The sequence below is a fragment of the Pagrus major genome, chromosome 2 (assembly GCF_040436345.1).
Source record: "Pagrus major chromosome 2, Pma_NU_1.0".
NCBI lineage: Eukaryota > Metazoa > Chordata > Actinopteri > Spariformes > Sparidae > Pagrus > Pagrus major.
This window is the reverse complement of record NC_133216.1, coordinates 26,301,292-26,323,312: the sequence shown is the minus strand read 5'-3', so window position 1 is coordinate 26,323,312 and position 22,021 is coordinate 26,301,292. Positions and strand designations below refer to the sequence as shown.

The 22,021-nt window shown below is 39.4% G+C and overlaps 1 protein-coding gene across 1 annotated transcript; it reads left to right on the top strand.

Annotated features, from left to right (window-relative positions):
* Positions 1–2,223: 2,223 nt before the first annotated feature.
* Positions 2,224–16,293, top strand: mpzl3 (myelin protein zero-like 3). The gene is made up of 6 exons (XM_073490129.1): positions 2,224–2,423; positions 5,727–5,893; positions 11,810–12,023; positions 13,762–13,918; positions 15,314–15,383; positions 15,620–16,293. Exons 1-6 carry the CDS (start codon positions 2,324–2,326, stop codon positions 15,698–15,700), a joined length of 789 nt encoding a protein of 262 aa, XP_073346230.1. The 5' UTR covers positions 2,224–2,323; the 3' UTR covers positions 15,701–16,293.
* The last annotated feature ends 5,728 nt before the right edge of the window (positions 16,294–22,021 follow it).

Sequence of the window (22,021 nt, the reverse complement as noted above, 5' to 3'; positions counted from 1 at the left end):
CAGACAGAGAGTCCCTGTATTCACACACAATACATAACGCAATGTAATGGTGTGTGTGTGAACGCAGGTAAGAGGCATAAGACTTTATCTTCCAACAGAGGATGGGAAGAACTCCAGCAGATTATATAGTATAGTTAACCCGATACAACGCTGTGCAATGCAGAGGTTGTGAATGCTCCCAGGTAAGTTAAGTCGTGTAACTCAGCATCTATTCAAGAGAGGAAGCAGTATCTCTGCCCCCCCAGTGTGGGAACTGTTACATAATATTGTTAACAGATACAATACAAACACTGTACTTGTGAATGGACGCAGGGAGGAGCAAGCCAGGGCCTGACTCTGTATCTTTACATCGACATCTTTATCTCATGCCAGTAAGGGCACCCACAGTGATTGCAATGAACTGATCATAAGTACAGGCCGGAGCAGGAGCCACAAATACTGTGCCTGCTGATGACGAATTTGCTGGATCCGGTCAAAAGGTAAAAGTTATAAAACACTACTTCCAGAGGCATCATTTTATCCAAATGTCATCTTTTTTATACCTGAGTCTCACTGTCTCTACCATCTTGACATGGTCTATAGTTAATTAGACCCTAGTTCTACAGTGAATCACGTAGACTAATTTCTATTCATTGTATGACAACCCTACTTTTCAGAGTCCCATGTTAGACAGCCTCTAGGCACGGCTCCTTTTTCATTTTAATCAAGTTAGGGTGCAGTGTTTAACATGAGGAATAAGCATTTCCCCCAAACTCATTAACTCTGCATCAGATTAGTTTTTGCTATGCAATCAGCCTTTTTTAGTTTACACAGTGGATTATTTGCTTAATTTTTTTTTCCTAAAAGCGCCATGCTGTTATGTATTCAACTCTAAATAAAATATCCATCTATAAGGGTTGTAATTCTGTCAAACACTGAATCAGATCACGGCACACAGCCGATACATACACGGTGCATTTGAGGGACAAAGGCCCCGAGTAATAGAGGATGCTGCTCTCATTTGATATCCTCTGATGTGTCATGAAATGAAATGAGGTTATGAAACATGACTACAGGATCTCTGTTGTCAGAATGGAGGAAACGCTCCTGGTGGACCAGATGGATGTAATGATGGGACTGACTATCCAACCCGAATAAGGCATAAATAAACTTCAAAAAGACTCTGTATAAACATGGAGAGGAGAGATAAAGCATTACACCAGAGTGAAACCGAGCTAGAAAAAAGGCAAGAAAAACAAATACCTTCTCCCATTAGAGATAATTACAACAGTAAGACAAGAGATCGGGGACAGGGATAGTGGAGTAACATGCCTAGAAATAGCAGGGGGGAGTCCCACTAGAGCATCTATGGTTTTTATACAGAAGCTGGCTGGGGAGATAAGGCCGGGACTGGCCCTCAGGCCACACACAGAAGGGTCATGTGAGTGGATGGATGCGTGCAAAGAGAATGTATTGTATTTTAATATGCTTTTACTTTGGCGCCAAAGACCATGCCAGTTTTAGAGACATGTTTGGACAAGAGTGTCACACTTGTGTGGTCAACATCGTGATCTGAAAGTTAAACTGTCAAACAAATTAAGTCACTAATACTATTTTCAGCAAAATATCATAACTGAATTCATTTCGTTACTTCATTGTGAAAAGAACTAGTCCTATTATTAATATTATTATCATACTACAAAGTATAAAACCCCTGAAAATGTCAGGGTGTTTCAATAACACTTATTGAGCTAGAATTACCTGTTAAAATTACCTGTAAAACTCAACCTAGGCGTTGTACATTCCCCACCCAGCTCCTTTTAACATATTCAATAAATAGCCTACTCCTCATTAGTCATGACATGTGGTTTGGGTGTGATCCTCTTTGACAAATAGGTAGCCATATTTTTAGCTTATGGTCCAGTCACTTAAAAAAAAAAAAAAGACTTTTTTGTATTTGTATTATTTTAAAATCTTTAAACTGTATAGTAGTGGGATATTTAAGTAGTTAGAGTAAACCTCACATGTACGGTTGAATTATAAACACACTTTTCAGTCACTATTAACATCATAGTTGTATTATATAGTTCCAATAATTTTTTTGTTGTTGTTGTTTTTAATCTTTGGTTGGAGTATTTCACTTTATTCAAACTTTTTAAGGTGATGTTATTTGAGTCCCAGCGCTCCCGCAGCTCCACTTCCTGATACACCTGTTTGTCAGGTAGGACCGCCAGTCAGCCCCGCAGTCTGCTGTCGCAACGGAGACACTGAGTCATGGCAAAATAGACTATGGACGGAATTTTACTGAACTTTGACGCGACTCTGACTTTTTTTTTTCGTCGTCATGCCAGTGAACCCGTTTTCACACGTTAAAATGCGTCGACCGCGCCGCGAGACTACCGCTCTGAACGTCGTCCTGCTGCTGTATTTGTTCAGCTTTCTCGGTGAGTAAACAGGCCGGAGCTCCCTGTGTCTGTGTCGAGCTTCGTGTTTGCTCCGGCGGGCTGGTACCGCTGGGTGCACTTTTTCGGTAATAACGTCGAAAAATGTTGAAAATGCACTTTGAATTGTCTGTCATGTTAACTCACTTTCCTAACTCAAGACGGGCCGAGTGGGAAAAAAAAGTTTCCCAGCTCTGTAAACACTCTTAACCGCCATGATACTACTGGTCATGTTTTATTTGTAGCTGATTGACTTGAGAAGGACTTGCTAACATGACGTCGTGTGTATTTCAGGTGGACGCATTCAGTGTAGACTTACCATGAGCAGTGGAAGAAGACGTATGCAGGTCCTTTTATAGAAGTAGAAGTACTACTGCCACGCAAAATACTCTGCTACAAGTTAAAGTCCTGCATTTAAAAACCTCACCTGAGTAGAAGTATGCAAGTATCAATTAGCAACATGTGTGTGTATAGGGAGTTCACGTTAATCCTTCATTTTGACAGAGGCATTCATGTTCAGGATTTTGAATGACACATGGTTTCCACTTGACAGGAGAGATATGAAAGATTCATCCGAAATGTAACTAAAGCTGTCAAGACAAATGTAGTGAAGAAAAAAAGCTCATTTGCCTCTGAGATGTAGTGGAGTATAAGTATAAAGATTAGTGTAAAGTACAACAGATTAGTACTGAAATACAGTACTTGAGCAAATGTAGCCAACTTAGTTAAGCTACTCAAAATTAGTTTGGGATATTTTAGTATTTAACTCACTGAATTTTGATTTTGTGTTTTGTGAATGTCTTGATAATAATGTGACACATTTGATTTGACGTTCATAGCATATCCATGCACATATGCACCCATATCACAATATCCCTAATTCATTTTGAGTTGTAAACATTCCACCACTGGCCACAAGAATAAGGTAAACATTATCATAAAGTTAGCAAACTCCACGTCAGACACACTGAAAGTATGTCTGCCGATTAATGATGGAATTTTGCGTGCTTGAGTCGAAATAGCTTCCAGAAATCTGGCTGCTGCGTCTGAGGGTGCAGGAACAGCCCATAACAGTGACAGGCCAGTGCAAAAAGCCAGGCACTGAGTGATTCTGACAACTGGTATGCAGTGAGTTAAGAGCACTGACATTTTGCCAGGTACATTACAAACATGGCTGCAAACTGTGGGCATGTGTTTGCCTCCCTGTAAGAGCACCTCACCTGTTATTGAAGGCATAAAAACGGGAGTTGCATACAGGAATGGCTACTGTGTGTTACTGGTTTAGTCAGAACACAAGCAACATGAAAATGTTGGAGCAGATTTGTATCATTATATTTTGTGATAACACTTGTATTTTGTATTATAATTGTGCCCAGAGGTCTTTCTACCATGGTAAACAAATGTAGCCAGTTCTTCCAGTCAGGGTCACATCAGAACACCAGAGCTATCGCAGTGTGATATTGTCTTTCCTCTGACTTTTAGTTTTTCCGGATTATATGTCCAGACATCTTGTAGGAACTAGGTGTCAACGTGGCCACTAATGAGCTGCCAACTTTCCTATCCCACCACCAGTTATTACCATGTCTTCAAGTTCAAGAGCAGTTCAGCTTTCAAGGCTCTTCTGCCTGATTTTCACTTTTATGAAGAGATAGCTTTGTTCATGTTGTCGACTCGCTCACCCCAGGGTCTTGGTAGATGACTCAGGCTGATCGGATGATATCTCTTCCAGTCTTTAGTGTAAGATAAACTTTGTCCTGATCACATCTTCTTGTGGTCTCAGATGGAACCAGTGGTGTCAGTCTAAGATTGGATATACTTGGATATTTGAGCTGAAGGCTGTTTGAGTTGTATCATTTTGCTTTGAAATAGAGGAATGTTTAATTTATGTCCCAAAAAAGCAAGTTTGTATAAATGTCACGAATGAGCTGCTGACATGCAAATGCAGCCAGTTCTCCATAAAGTCTTCAAGCTGAACCAGGGGGACAGTGAAACATTATGATACCTTTTGTTTTTAGCTCGTGGTTTGTCTTGATGGATGGCAATGCCAGTCAGTCAACCAACCACTTTGATCCAGACTGAAATATCTCGACAATTGTCGGATGGATTGCTACAATATTTTGCCACGGATGTTAAATGTCATGAGAGGATAGATTTGAATTTGATTTGAGTTTGGTGACTTTTCCTGTAGCGCCACCAGTAGGTCACAGTCTTATCCAGTCAATAGGCTGATCCACTTGATGGATTGGCACAATGTTTTTCTTGTTTTCACAGATCATCACTGGACTCATTGGTCCCTGAGGATGAATCCAAATGAACCTACCTCTGATGTCACCATGAAGTTGACATCTTTGGTTTTGAGTAAAATATCTTGACAATTACTGGGTGGATTGCTGTGAAATTGGTTACAGATGTTGAAGGTTCAATAACGATAAATTGTTAGCATGCTAGACACATTATCTGTTAAACATCAATATACTTAGCATTTTCACTGTAAGCATGTTAACATGCTGCCATTAGCATCTAACGTTGGCCTGAATAACTGATGTATGATACTGATATCGATGTATCTAATATTTGCACTCTGTTTGGCATAAATCCTGCCATAACAAGGGATTGTGAAGGAAATGGGGAGGGATTTCATCTCTTTGTCTGATCATTGGTTGTGGACCAACCAGCTGTACTGGCACGCTGGACTTCTACACCTCTGTAGAGCCATTATGGAAATCAACTGAACCCACCATTTATTAATAATGGCCGCTTATTAATGAATCAATGTCACTAAATATTTTAAGGTTCTCTCTCAAAAGAAGCTGTCTGTATTCAGCGCTTGTTCATGGCTACGGCTGTGAAAGCTCCCAAGTGTCATTTATTGCAGACGCTGTAAGAATGAGCAAAACATCTAGAGACACAGGAACACTGCTTTACTGGCAGGTAAAGGCCTCTGTTAGGCAGATGTGAAGCAAGTGAAATACAACAGGAGAGGCTGGTGCGAATCTTATACTAGAATGTCTCTAGTTCAGTGTATACCAGAAGGAATTTGCTTTGCTGTTGCTTTCATGCCACCACAGTGTGGGCATGTCTGTAGATGCTATCTAGGTTTTTTGTTTACCATTTTCTCACAGTAAGTGAATAAAATGTCACTCACAATGTGTCCTCCTTTCTCTTTTCTTTCCCCCTCCACTCCCTCTTCTCTTTCTTCTTCAACACCCAAACTGTAACTCTGCTCCTGTTTCTCTTTCATCCCTGTCCTCTGCAACTCTGTCATCATATTTTTTCTCTTCTTTTGTTCCACAATTTCACCTCCAGCCCCTTCCCCAGTCTCCTCCATCAAAGTGAATACTCCAGCAGAGCTCCATGGATCTAAAGGGGAGGCTGTCACATTGTCCTGCACTTTCACTTCCACCAGTAGGCCCACCAGTAAGATGACTGTGGACTGGTCTTATAGGCCCCAGAGTGGAGGGCCACCACAGACAGTGAGTATACATTTGTCAGTATTACCGTGACACTGCTGCAGCAGCTGTAAAAATGAAGCATGTATGTATGAAGTTCAGTTTTCACTTTTCTTGACTTGTTTTTGGATTTGAAACACTCACAGCAGTGCACCAGCTCAATGTTGATGCTGTGCAAGTTGCCAATTGAAGATGTTTGTCTAAATTAGATAGGCCCATGTATGAGAGAGTGGGTCAATGCCATCAATAATGATAATATTTCTTTGCTTTTATTTTCTCCACAGGATTCTTAGTTTACTATCTTGTTTTTCTGTAGCTGCACTGAATATATATATATATATACATATATATATATATATATAATATATAATATATATATTCCTGACTCAAAAAGAGCTGAAGTGATTAGCTGATAAATTCAACGCGTGTAAAATGCAAATATATGCCTGTTTTAACTGAATAAAGGCTACAGTATATACAGCATTTATACATATGTATATACATAAACATATCATATTTGTTTATATATACATTAAAATAAAGCAAACAAATCTAATTATACTAAAAAGATATTTAAATAGATCACAAAAAATTAATGATGATTTACAGTTTGTCCAAACTTAGGGCGCACTCACACTTGGCCCGTTTGGTCTGTACTGAGGGTCAAATGTGTTTGGGCATGGTACTGATTGCCCTACACCTGAGAGTAGTAAAACATAACTTGGGGCACAAGATTCCACAAAGGAAAATAATAATTAACTGTAGGACAAAACACAAAATTCCACTTTCTTTCAAAAATCTTTGTAACAGGACTTCCCATGAACACCTGCGTTGGTTTTCTTTATCTTTAAATGTCACTTTTGTATAGTCTTTGCATTTAATGCACTGCTCTAGGGAGTTTGGATAGGAGTTATATGGAGTAATGTAGGCAGTGCTTAATAACTTTGACATTTTGTAGACTAAATGATTTGTTGAAATGAAAATAGAATCCACAGCTTCAAAGGATATGTTCACCCAGAAATAAAAACTTGTTTTTTTGCAGATGGAAAGTCTGGTGAAGTTTTGTAGTCCACAAAACATTTCTGGAGCTTCCCAGCAAAACAGTGTTGCAGCATTCTCTTAAACTGGGGACTTTTAAAACAAAAAAACAACTGAAATAAAACATAAAAAGGCTCCATACAGCTTGTCCAGTGTAATCCGAGTCTTCAGAAGCCCCATGATCCAAAACTGATTTAAAAAGATGTTTTGTGGACTACAAAACTTAACCTGACTCTCCATCAGCATCAGGGTGAGTAGATGATGACTGAATTTTCATTTTTGGGTGAGCTTATCATTTATTTGCAGCCCCAATGCGTTTAAGTATCAATTAAGTATTAACTTTCAGGTACCACTCAGGTATTTCCACTGAATTTTGAATAACATTTTAAGACCTCTCACAGACTGTGTGCATTGTGCAGCTAAGTGGCTTCCATTGTTCAAACATGACTTGTTTGAATATCTGGCAGCTTTATTTGCAGTTTTGACCAGCTTGACCTCTCTTGATTTCTAAACCTACATGTGCACCTGCACCCTGAAGCAAACTCAAGTCAGTTTTAAAGCAGATAGTGTATGTGCTAATACGTTTGATTCATCAGCTTTGAGGCTTTACCTGTTCACATTCCAGCCCAGCCTTTGTGTCTTTTAGAGGCCTCCCCAGGAAACCCTGACTGGTCAGCCACCGTAATACCTCAAATGGGATGTGGTGCTTTCATGGTCTTGCTCGAAATGCGTTCGGATGTATCCATCCCAACCCATAACTGCACTCAGTCGTCTAACCCCGCACACTCTGGGCTCCGTTTCAGTGACCAATCCACTAAGAATCCACCACATGATTTAAGCCGTTCCATTTGTACTTGAAGATACCCATCAAGTGTGGTTGTATGTAATTGCATTTGAACCATGGGAATCCATAGTGTGGTAGCTGCAACCCTATATGCCATCATTTCCTATAGGAGCACTCAGAGTTAAGTGGAGGCTAATGTTTTGTGGCTCCGCTGATATGGAGTGCTGTTGGTTTAGTCATTAAGATGCCGTTGTCTGGTCTCAAAGTGTGTGGGGGGAGGAGGGAGAAAAGTAGTTGATACTATAAAGAGGAGTGTATATATGCACGTGTGTGTCTGTCAGCAGATAGCGTGGCATTACATCACAAAGCCACACAGGTATTGCAGTAGGTGTGTCACCTGCTACCGAAGAGAAAGCCCCAACAGTGCTAGTATTTCTTTCGACCCAGCCCAACCAATCCGTTCTCTTTATCACAGATGAATAGTGTGTGGCAGTTAGCCCATAGATGCAACCAAAGTCTGGAAGTTTCTAATTTCTGTTTCAAAGTCTTCATTTACTTTCCATCCAATTTCATTAGCAGTTTTGGCTGCTTTATTGGCGTGCGTGTCCCCGGCCGTATATCACACTGGGAAAGACCATGAATAAGCATGTGAAAAGCTCCATCAGAAAATATAATTTTGCAGCCAAAGCTTTAGTGTCAATCTAAATCGCTGCAGTGCTTCAGTGGCTTGCATAATTACCTCAGTCCTGATGAGAATTAATTTTGCAGATTGGAGAAGAGAGTTCAATATGTTCAATCAAATATCAGTGGGAGCTGATGGTAATTGGAGGATTTGGCAATTGAATTCTGCTGAATAATGCTAAAAATAAATCTATTATGATGATCTAAAACTTCAGTTTTTACGTTTGTCAAGTCGGTGGAAGCTTTTGTCTAAATTATCAGATAGATTTATGGATTAGGTGGACCAGTGGGGAAACAATCCAACTTTCTTGGCCGTGTTGCAGCTTCTCTTTTGAGTTTAAAAGGATCATTGGGTCTAATGTTTGTTTCCAGACTGAGACAGACTCTTATGTGGTCAGCGACTTCAAGCTGCTGTCACGTAGGCTGAGCCCTGCCAAGTCCTGAAATGATCAGCCATGTGACGAATAACAGGGAGGTGGCTGGGTTTATATCTGCCAGGCCTACAGTCAGACTTTCAGGGAATTTTAGCTGATAGACACAGTGTTGCAAAACCATAAAACTGTATCAGTGTCAGTGATTGTTCAGGTGATTCTGTGTTTGCTTCAGTCTATTGAAAGGCCAGTTATCCATGTTTACATTGTTTCTGGTGTGTAAACCTTTAGGCAGTAAAAATACTCACTTTACACAAGGCAAACAGTTTGCATGATCTTGATTTAGGCTGCACTGTTCTACGACTGTTCTGATGCACATTTTAACACCTTAGCTCCTGCACAAACTCTTTTGCCTTGAGGGGACCTGACTATGCAACCACACATTTTACACATTCTAAATAAGATGAAAGTTTACTTATTGTTCTTCATATTTTCATATACAGATATGGGTGCGTAACACTGAACATTGCATGGACAGAGATATTCACTCTTCTGTGTGTTTGATCTAGTTTTTTAATGTTTAATGGTGTTTATTATGAACACATTTCAGAGGAATTAATTTTAAAGCTGTGCTAAGAGAACCTAGAATATATATTTTTTTCAAAATAAGGATAGTGTCTCACAGAGAGGCTTAGCTTCTCTGCTGACTTAGGTTTGTTATGAAACACTCTGTAGTTACTTAGCCAAACATTAAGGGACCAATGACATGTGACTGATGTCCTCCACTCACTAGAGCGGCTGTGTGCCTTTTCCAAAACACATTTTGGTGTCGCTGCCATGACCATTGTGGGCCGCTCTGTATTTTCCTGGCCTTTGAAATTTTTTTTGTATGGTATTTTCGCCCAGACGTCCACTGAGTTGTCCTTCATCAAACCGTGCAGATGACAGGGGGCTCCCACAGAATAACAACACACACATCCACACACATCGGCCTGTTGGTTATAATTCAGTATTCTACTTGTTCATACAAGAGACACGCACTTACCAGAGCTCATTACAGCCTCCTTTCCAACAAATTATTCATGTTTTTTCTTGAACTGCAATATGAAGCAAACACTGTTGTCTTATTTCAAATTATGATGTTACCATATCCTACCAATACTTTTTATTATTTGCTTTTACAGCCATATTACAGCTAAATAACTGTTTTAAAAAAAAAGACCCCATGCCATCTGCCTCTGGCTGCAGATTTATGTTCACATTGTGACGCGCTGCACCATCCAGACAACAATGTGATTTCCTGAAGAGCAAATTCTTCATTTGTTGAGCTGTTTCTGTCATGCGTCACTGTGATTGGCACAGCTGGTACAGAGAAATGAGACCTGGGATGTGACTCACAGTTATTCATTAATCACCATACACTATTATTTAGATTCACCTACCCCTTTGTACAGCTGCACACGCATGAACCAGACAAAAGGTGCACTTCTAGACAACGCTTTGCACTTGTAGTTGATCTTGCACGATTTAAAATACGGCCCTTTAGGTCTAATATGAAAGGAGCTGCACGAATTGGCTGGATTTAAAAACATCCGTGGTGTTTTAAGAAGAAATCGATAACTCCCTTCTGCTGTGATTCGAGAGTACAGATGAAGGCCATGCTCTGATCTTATCCATCAAATAATCTAAAAGCCTCTTGATGTCTTCATGTTCCTTATCCGAATCAACCAGCTCAGCACAAGACGTTGTCCGGGAGAGTAATGGCTACGTGACTACTTACTAATGGTATTTCTTTATCTTAATTTAATGTTCTTTTCTGATATAGTTATGTTTTATCCTTTTTAACCATTTAATTTGGTGTAGTTTGAAACACTTTACATTGTTATTTCCATTGAAAAATACAGCTGGAATTGTATATTTTCGTTCGCACTGTACTGCTAGTCTGTGTTACAATCTGTTGGGCAGATTGCATATATGTTAAAATGGATTAAATAAAGTGTTCAGCTCTAACTGAACCTTGGGTCAGCTCCACTCTCAATCAATCAATTTTTTTCCCCCCCTTGTCTTTTACTTGCTTTGTCACATGTTTTTTTCAGCTTTCATTAAAATAATATATAGAATATAGAAAGTGAAGAGGGGGTCAGACAACGTAAGACATACAGAGAGTATCTATCTAGTAAGACCAATGGAGAAAAGATGAATGCAAATATATTCAGAATCAACCCTTCTGACTCCTTACTATTCTATCACATCTCTTGTCATTTTCCTATTTTTGTGTGCATGTTTTTTTCCCACCGCAGTCTGTGGTTACTGGTGACTCATGAAACTTATTAAAACACAAACTCTACACTCTTAGTTTACTCTGTGAAAAAATATTCCTGTAGTATGCTTCTCCACCCACACACACAAAACACTCAAAATCCGGATGTCGTGCTTTGGAGAGGTCAGGGTCAGCTTTATGTGGGAGTGATGAGGAGATGGAGTTTGTCACTTTGTCGAAAAACAAACTTATGTGGTAAATGTTAAACAAAAGTGTAAAAATCCAGTATTTGAGGCACCTGTGGTTCAGATTTTCTCTCGGTGCAACACTTATGAAGACACATGAATTTCTTTGCCTTGAGCTTGATTATTTTTTTTTTTCTGAAACTGAACAGGCAGCCCTCCTCACTCTGCTGTCGACAATATTGCCAAAAGAAAATGTCCCTCCACCATCTGTCCCACCACCTGTTGCTCCACATACTTTTCCCTTAGTCAGAAAAATGATAAGTTACATTTCAGAGCGGTGATTCTTTATGCTCTAGATAAGAGAAGGGATCATGAGTTCTGGTATAGGTAGGTGTTTTTCTCCTGGTGAGACTATAGAACATGTCTGAGACTTTTGAAAAGAAATGCACAATACTTCACTGTTTCTTTTTTCCTCCCTGAATCTAACCTGTCAAGTTGTGTTAGTCACTAGGGCCATGCATTTTGTGCTTTTGTTCCAATAGACTTATTAGATATAATTTTACAACTTGTCTCACCACACCCAACACATTGTTTTTTTTGCCCTCTCTCATATTTCTCCAGTTTTTCCACTTCTCCTCACGGGCGTTCCCTCCGCTTGACGGTCAGTTTACCGGTCGCATCCAGTGGCAGGGAAGCCCAGCACGTGGGGACGCCTCCATCTCTCTGATCAACGCCACACTGAACGATAATGGGACCTACATCTGCTCCGTCAGAAACCCTCCTGATGTCCATGGGTCCCCGACTTCACACACTGTACTCACTGTCACGCCAAAGGGTAAGATAGTGCATGTGAACATAAAATAACACAGCGGGGCCATGTACACTTTGACTTCCTCCAACCACTTTAATTTGGTCCACACTTCGATGCATACTGTATAACATAAAAGTAGTCAAATATAGACTGTTAGGACCACATTCAGGTGCATTTTTATACATACATAATTGTAATTATCCTATCAAATGTGTCATTTTAAACCCCTCTTAAGTGCTTGTCCTGATTTCACCTCAGGCGTCTGTATTTGGTTTTACTCACAATTAATTATACACTGTGTATACACAGAGAAGGGCTGAGGAGAAGGAAGTATACATTTCCCCTGCCAGCCACATATTTCAAAGATAGAAGCCTAATCCAAACATTATTCATGTGAAAGCCTGTCTTGTTAGCCGTATTGGCTCATACATATTAGCCTGCCTCTGCTGTCAGCAGACTGTAGGTGGTTAGAGGCAGGGATGTTGTGGAGGGTACCTCATCGCATCTAAGTAACCTACTTGCATGATATTAAAAATCATTAAACTAATGTAACATAAATGATGACAGGGGTTCTCTAAAGCAATAGTTTGACATTTTGGGAAATGCACTTATTAAAATCTAAATCTAAGCAGGGACAAGGAGAGGGAGGCCTGCTGCTGCACTGGTGAGCGTGTAGGACTCTTTGTAACTATAGTAGAGTATATGATGGTGGACCTTTTCCAGCTTGTCACTGCGGCTCATTGTGTGGCCACAGAAACTATAATGAGGGAAACAATACAGGACTTGATTTACAAGTATCTAAGTTCCCTGTAGGACTGGGCTCTTTACCAGCAGGGAACAGACAGATCAATGAAGAGAAATGGTATTGGAGTAGCATCAGCTTCAAAGTCAGATGGTCTAGGACAATAAACAGTGTTTATAATACTAGTTAGCCAACCCTGCTACTTTAATTGTGTGTTATGGCTTATCATTTCCTCTATATAAAGTACTACCACCCAAAATTACACTCTGATTCAAAATGCAGATGTTGTCAGATAGCAGCTGCTCACTGTCTGAAATCGCTCTCACATCTGTGTGGTAAGAACATACCTGCAAGAACATAACTGCTAGCAGCTGGCCAGCTTAGCTTAGCAAAAAGACTGAAAAACAAGAAGAAACAGCTAGCCGCCTACATGCAACAGCATCTCTAAAGCAAACTAACTAACATGCTATATCTTGTTTGTTTCCTTGCTGAGAGCAGCAGGCGACCAGTGGCCGCTCCAGGAAGGTACTGGTCCCAGCCAACAAAGAGTTTGGCACATAACGCTATGAATAACAGGGCGAATGCTCGTTTTTACATCTCATTTTTTGCACAGTTTAACAAACAAGATATAGCATGTTAATTAATGAGCTTTAGAGGTACTGTAAGGCACCTTTAGACAGGCGAGCCATTTCCACCTGTTTCCACTGTTTATGGTATGTTAAGCTAACAGGCTGCTTGCTCTAGCTATATATTTACCATCCAGACATGAGAGTGTTATCAATATTTTCATATAACTCAAGTTTAAGTAAAAAAGTATTCTTTTCTGAGTTAGTTTTATCCTGTTTTATTGGTTGTCACATTTTCACTACTATTAATTTGGTAAGACGTGATAATGGTGATTGTAGAGCTGCTGTATGTGTTGTATGTGCTATATATGTACAGTATATTTCAGTATACATCATGTGTGGTCATAAACAGCTTGTTAATATGTGTCTAATGACCTCACGTCATCCTCCCCAGCGCCCAGCATCCGCTTCTCTGATGTTGCGGTCCTCCTTGCTTTCATCCTCCTCCCCTCTGCTATCATCACCCTCATTCTGATTGGACGGATGCTCTGTCCCAAGAAACGACGCAGCCAATCGAAGGCCTACAGATCGCCCATAGAGGTCACAGAGGGGTGAGTAGATTTATTCAACCAATCGCGACTGCTGGTCTCAGGGGGGTGATGATTGCCATTGCAGGATTTGATGGTTAAAAATGTGGTGGTGGACTGCTAATTTGATGAAGGTTAAACATGAATTTAGGTTTGAGTTAAACGTTTGATTTCAGTTGGTGTGCTAGTTGTATAAAGGTGCTGGTGCTGTGAATCAGTGGAGAGCCCGGCACTAAAGTCTACAATTAGCTGTTCTCCAGGCTGCTTTATAGTGTTGCAGTGTTACTCCCTGTGGTTTGAAGTCACACAGGAACTGGTATTTGTTCTTTTGGCTGAAGTAATGCAGGCATATAAATGTTAAACAAGCCAGTGCTACTTTGTAATACATGTTTAACAGATTCCATAAATTACATAGACAGGATCATGGAAACAATGAGAAGCAGCACAAGTTAATTATAGGCTCTTCTATTTTGTTTTGATTATTCAAACAAGCTTCTTTATCATTTGCCATCATGTGCTCTGTCTGATCTGTAGCTTTAACTGCACTCTCTATTGTTTTCTCTCCATCTTTGTCTTGGAGCTCCAAACGCACTATGAGATGACCTTGTTTACTGTAAACTGTAGTATCGTCTGACAGCAGGCATCAGAACAATCATTTTTTTAAAGTGTAGTTTAGCAAAAACATTTTGGGAAATATGCTTATTCACTGTCTTTGCCAAGAGCTAGATGAGAAAATTGATTCCTCATTATTCAGATATGAAGCTGGAGCCTGCAGCCTTCAGCCTAGCCTAGCCTGGTCAAGACTGGTCAAGAAAAAGTCATGCATATAACAACTCATAAACAAAATATGAATTGGTGAGCTTTAGAGTGACATGAAGGCAGAGTTGCCCTTATACAGAATACTTATACTAGCTAACTGGCTCAAGCTTAATGCAGACAAATATGAGAGTGGTGTAGGATGAAAGCAGTACTATTTTCACTGTCTTGTTGCTGCTGTTTACAATCCCTCCAATGCAAATTCTAAAGTTGAACATAATAATAATAATAATAATAATAATGATAATATAATAAATGTTATATAATAATTATTTCCTGGGTATATGTTGTTGTATATGTGTGTATGTATATTTCTTTTTCTTTTCTTTTTTATATTTCATCCTATTCTCTTCTAAATGTAATTATCAGTAAATATGTTCTATGTGTGAGTAGCATGAAGTGCCTACAACTATCATTTTGTTGTGCAACACTGTGTTGTACAAGGAAAAATAATTTACCTTGAAAATCAAAATTGATGAGCCTACAGTAGGGTTAGAGCATGTAAATACAGTGTCGAAATGTTACCGGCAGGCTTTTCCATGGTAATTGTGTGTGATTATTGTCATTACCAACCATCTTGACTGTATATTCTGCATTCATCAGCGAGGAGTATGGCATCCACCCACCAGGGGACAAAGTAAAGAGGGCCTCATGCTGTGACCTATGTCTGATGGTACAGTACAGAACGTTTCATTATATCACACTGTCTCCAAACCCATAAATAACTTAATGAGACATGTCTGCCAGATCCATTTCACCTTTAATTTTACATGCCCCCAATGTCTGACAACAGGACTTGAGGGTTTATAAAATATTGATTTTTCCAATGTAGTTGTTTGTGTCTGGGTCTGTGTGTGTGTGTGTCTGTCTGTATCTTCATCTGACTGTCTGGTTTTCTGGTCTTTGCAGGACACGGATGATGAAGAGGAGTATTACAACGTAGAAAAGAGGCCTCCTGTGGATGAAGGCTATGCTGAGTCTCAGTGCTAGAGAACCCTGCTGGTTGGGAGATGTTACTGCAACATCTAGACCTACGGGTGCCTCACATACGGTAAAATAATGCTGGATTCACGTCTTCTTTGCCACAGTCAACCGCAGTCACCGTGGTGATGTTTACGTTTTGTGTAATAATCCTTGTATTTTTGTCTTGAGACATCTGAATTATGCATCTCCAGCATTATATTTACACCATAAAATGTGTCAATAATTTGATTTATGTTTTGTCTACAAGCTCCTAAATTTCTCAAGGCTTCTCAAGAGGAGGTCCAATGTTGTGATACCAGGTTTACTTTGAGAGCTTGTAGTCTTGATAAGATATGATTTGTTTATTCTGTCTGTACAGGTAAGCAGCTGGTATCATTCAGTCTGGTACCAACTGACGAGCACTATGTATATTTTTATATCTTGATGATTTATACATGTTACTTTCTTATTTTGAAGGAGATAGATACGATTTGTCTAATTTATTACGTGTGTCAGAGCGGCTATATGAAATTTGTCAATGTCTGTGTTGAGGTTTAGCAGAACATTTCTGTTTTATACTTCATTTGGACAGAAAATAAATGGATTGATTTCAGTTGTCATCTGTGAGCACCTGGTACTATTTATACAGTGTATTTTCTATGAATCATCTGTACATTACTTTAACAGGTCTTGATTTCAACATTGCTAGCGAATGCTTGTGTGTCAACATACTCTTCAGTATATTCTGGGGACGTGTGAGTTTGAATGTGGTCTTTCATGTACATAATTATCTCGTGATATAATAGGATTGAGTCTTGGTTTTGGTTGCACAGCTTTGCTTTTTTAATTAACGTTTTTTGCAACATTATTGCCTAACTACGTAGTACAAGAGCTGATTCTTTTGGCTTTGTGAGGGGATGAACATGACATCTGAAAAAGAAGCCGCCAGCGAGTTCATAAAAATAATTTGTTCATTAAACTGATGAATCTTTGCTAGAAAAACAATTTGTTTTTTAAAGCTGATAGCATACGGCCAACATTTCTTCCTCTGCGCTGTCTTTGTTTGGTCTGTTGCACTATTCATGAATGTTGTTGAATATTCCTTTAAAAACTCTAAGGACAGGCTGGAGTCTCCGAGCTTCACTCACAAATTGCGGCAGCATCTGTTTCATCTGCGCAGCCGTGGGACTCGAGATAAAAAGACCTAATAAAAACCCGCCAATGAAACGCACACAAAACAATAAGTCCTCATTCTGTCTCATTTCTTTTTCTATTTCTCATTCAGCTCATTCATGCCCTCTAGGTTTTAATAATTCACACGCTGCTATGGTGGAACAATTATCATTCCTGCTTCATCTGAACTACCATGGCAACAGCTTACTCATGTCAGGCAGGAAAAAAAAAATTAAAAATTGATTGAAGAAAAAAAGAATGCAGCTGACGGCCTGGACTCGAATTTCCTGGACAAATGTTGATGGAGAGAGGGTTGTTCAGATTTTGAAGTCCCCAAGCTGAGGGGATATAATATCATGACTGCTAAGTAGTGTCTGTAAAATTAACAGATTCCACTGTAGATCCACTTATAATTTATTTTTCTAAATGTTCCAGTAAGACAGAATTTTGGTGAAACATTTGTTTTATCAACCTAAATTCTACCACTGGGTTTAGCAGATGGGAGGATCCAGTCCTTCCCTTGTTGAGGTGCTGTATATTTACCTTATTTATCCAAATGTATTTCAGCTTGCAGGTATTGTTACTGGGGTGGACAGGAAATGTTGAATTAAATCTTAACAGTGAAATAAAAAACTCTCTTAAACAGCGGCATCCAGAGGAAACCTGACCCACCAATGATGGCTGAATCTCAAACCGGCTCCACACCCGGCATAAATGAAATTCATGTCAGTGCACTCATAATTGATGTCATTAATACCCAGATAAGAAGCACCGTATTAAGATTCTGTGTCCAAAAGTGTCCCATATATATTCAATTGTTCAGTTTGAAAGATTGAAAAGGCGGTTGGTTGCCAACCTTGAGGTCAGGACCCCACAAGGATCCATCTATCTAAGGGGTACCAGTTGATTCAAAACAATTTCTGACTTTTATTTTTATTTAAACCTTTAAATTTAATTTTGCAGAATACTTGCTCTAACATCTGAGAAAGAGAAACACCTCACTCTTTGGTTGAACTGTTCTCAACTCTGAGGTGTTAACCTGTGTTTAGATTATTAGTCATAGTTAGCCTTTGATTGATTTTATTGGGTGGGTACCACTGCCTAAACTGTAAAAAGTTCCAAGATACAACAGTAGAAACTTGTGATCCACACAGTGGAAATCAAAAAGGAACCAACCAGTATCATAAAAAGCACAAGGGCATAATTAAGTGGACTTGTTTAAGAGTTGTGGTCGTACCAGCACCTCTACTCATTTTTGTTTTTTATCTTGGATCCCTCATTTTTTATGTCAGTGTGTGCCACGACAATTTCAGTAGTGGTGGAGGTGAGTTCACCCTCCAAGGATACTGACAGAATGTTAGGGGTGAAAACCAGAACATCAGCAAGTCGCTCTACTCCCTCCTGACACAGTAAATTGTGTCTTCATGGAAGAACACCTGTGTGACATTGTGTAAGAGCAGATGTAGGAGTCATATCCCTGCTCAGAAGTGGACACCTGGTCCACTTTTATTTTATTCTTGCTGGCAGGAAAACCTTTGATTTTCGTCCTCTGGGTCAATGTCCTCTGCTGCCTCAAATAGGAGCAACAAAAGTGCAGGAGATTAATACTAAGTAAAATTATGTTGTGCTATATAGTTGATCTCTTGCATGCATGTGCAACAAGTGACCCCCACCACCACCACAAACAGCAATTCAAAATAAAATGCAGTTTATTTATAATTGTATTGTGTCTACAGATGATGGCTGTATAGCACTCACTTCTGAAATGATACCAACGCACTGGCACAACTGATCTGCTTCCTGATGACTCAATAAATAGAGGACTGATTTATGATCAGCCTCAGCTGAATTGTAGTTAAATGTACGAAGTCTAGAAGTCAAATACTCAAAGCTCACGTTGCCCATCAGGTTGAGGTTTATCAACACTGGTGTAGCATATAATAGCTTTCAAACAATGGGGTGAAGTAAAGATATACCGATCCAGAGAGCTGGGGTATTTTATGGGAAATATGAGCGGAAATGTAAACATAGATATTTGACAATTGGACAAATGGGCTGAATCAACTGTATGTATCTGGGATATTAGATATAGATTTCACAATAAATAAAAATGTACAGGACAAAAAATACAAAGATACAAATAAGATGTATGGATGGAATGGACCCATGAATATTTCATGAATGTTTCACTGTAAATGACTCAATTTATTGTTGTGTTCTTGGCCAAGTTAAGTATTTTGTTATGATTTAATGCTGTGACTTCTGGGAAAGAGTCAACTGAGAATTTATATGCTACAAAAAAGAGTATTAGGAAACTTTTGTCCACAGCAACTGTTTTTGAGCATTCTGAGCTGTTGTAAGTGCATGTTTTGATAAACATTATTATACAGAATTGCAGCAATAAATACCCTGGTCATTCATACATTTATGAATAATTTTATAACAATACTGTAGGGAGAAAATTTTAAGGTGAAGATATTTTCAAAATCTTAGTACAAATCACAGTATGTCACAGGCAGATTAACACTATTAAACCCTTTCCTCCCCATGTATGTGTTCTTTTACACTCAACATGCGTTGATTTCACTGTCATATTGAACCAGCCAGGCATACTCGTCTCAGCAATGGCTTCACTGTGAAGCTTCATTTTGACATTTGGTCTAATCAAACTCCTGCTCATTGATTGTAACTCCTCCTCAATTCTACTCAATAAAATCTGCCCAACAGTGAATCATCTCCGCAGCTTCCACTTATTTATTTATTTCCACTCGTATCGGTGTTAACACCCATATTACCGAGCATGGGAAAAAAAACATGAATGCAGGTCACTGTGCAGGTAATAATAATGTTTACAGCAAAGAGGTCACTTGTGAAAACTGTTCACTTAGATATTTTCTATTTGACCATCTCTGTAATCAAAGACCAACAACGCCACTTCGCTGTCGGCCATTGGATGCCCGACAGCTGCCACTTCTGAGCTTTACACTTTGAAAACAGGTGCTTACCCTCTCTAATCCTAACAGTTTGTGTTGCATTTTTCATACGTCTTCTAAAGACGTTTCAGTTTGATCTCTGCTCTAATGAGCCGGGGAATGATGGGGAATCTTTTCAGTTAGTATCACGACAACGTGATCTGTGTTGAAGGTCTTTGATGCTCCTGCAATTATTTGCCCACCAAAAGGGTCTGAATCACTAAAGATTACTTATCACTCATCATTTAAAACACATCAAGGTTTCATTAGATCTGTAGAGGAATGAAAATCCTACAGTATGGTTTACACAACCTTTTGAAATTTTTAAAAAATTGATGCTGTAGGTGTGTGATATATTCCACAGCAATCATAAAATACAGTCATTTGCACTGTCTGTGTGAACCTCCTGTTCTTTTAAACACAACTGGTGACGATCCTAAACATCACAGTTTTCAACATCTTCATAAGAGGCAATAATTGATTATAATGGATATGGTAAATGTGGCTTTTGCCTTAATATTTCAAGATAACTTGCAGTTGGTGGATTGTGTGTGGATCTCATTATCTTCCACAGATACAGTGACCTTTCACAGTGCAAATGAGGAGCTTCATCACAGTCAGTCTGAAAGGACAGACTGCATTGTTGATGTACAATGCAACAGAATGCATTCAGAGGTGCAGAAGGCAAGATTTTCATGGAAGATAGGATTGTGTCATGTATTTTCATAACCTAGTTTAGCTTTAAACAAATATAGAGCAAAATGAGCAAGGTTAACTTCAGTGTATTGATGGCATTACAAAGTGATTGCAGTCTGCACCATGGCTCCATTCTCCAGGTTTTTCTCATTTTTCTTTTAATTACAATATAAGGACAGCTCACACTGCTCCAAAGAGGAGCACACCAGGAGCTGGTGACGTGACAAAATCTTGTGGGTTGAATTGAAATCCAAAAGTGACAACACATTGTAAACTGGGTGTCCAATTTTTAAGACTTGATGTCTAATAAGACACAAGACCTGAATCAGGAAAATGACTTTGTAATCACAGTAAGTACGGCAGAGCGTTGTCAGAACATACCCCTTGACAGCTTCTCGATACAGTGTGACAAGAGAGTGTGACTTTATTGATCTCTGTGGTCGCTACAGCAGCAGATTCAGCTGCTTAACGGAACAATCAAATAACTGGACATAGATTAGCATACTAAGATGTCAAGATTAGGAGAAGCTACTGGGTCAGTTTGCAGTCAACTGCTGGCTAACCTGCTGCAGTTGCAGATGGATTGCTTTCAAAGAGCAGCCCACACACTCTCTCTCTGTTTCTTTAGCTACCACCACCCCGGCCTCAGCTTGATTTGGCTCTCTGGGATTTGAGTGTTTGGATTTTCTTTTTTTCATGTAAGGCCACCCCAATCATTTGCTATCGGACTGTGTTCTTGTGCCTTTATTCCTCTCTTAAAGGACTTGTAGCAGTGTTCCCAGTGCTGGGATTTGATTTGAAGTGATTTGCCACTTGATGTTTAAATGTTGATGCTGTCTTTTCAGCATTGTGCAGTGAAGAGCATTTGTTAAAACTGAGTGAATGCCTTTGGATCAAAATCTCAAAGTACACAGGATTAAGAGCAGCACAATACATGATTATATACAAATGTGTGACAAACAAAAAGCATCTTGGTGGAGCACCAGGAGCCACCATAGCAGCTCAGATCAGACCCTAACCCATCTTAAACCAATTCTCCACATTAAAAGACTGCTGCATATAATCTGATAAATTGCCTCAGGTGGTGTCACTCAGTGGCTATGTTGCATGGTGGGTAAGACAGGAAGTAGGTTTAGAAAAGCAGCCCACTGGTCTAGCATTGCACTCCTTTAACACTATGACATTATGGACTGTATAAAAACAAATGATCATAATCGATACAGCAGAAGCAGATGTTTTTTTCTGCGCATTCTTCTTCCTTTTCAAAACCTGCCGCCTACATTACCCACAATGCAACATCGCCACTGAGTGACATCCCTGGGGGCAATTTACCAGATTGCATGCAGCTTCCTCTGGAGCCATAAAAAGGTTTATGCTACTTTTTCACATATGCAGACGTACTCCCCAAGACCTGTAAACACACTTTAATGTGTAAAATTGGTGGAGTTACCCTTTAATATTAACCTTATCCCTATATAGTAAAACTGTACCTTTAGTTATGTCTCTG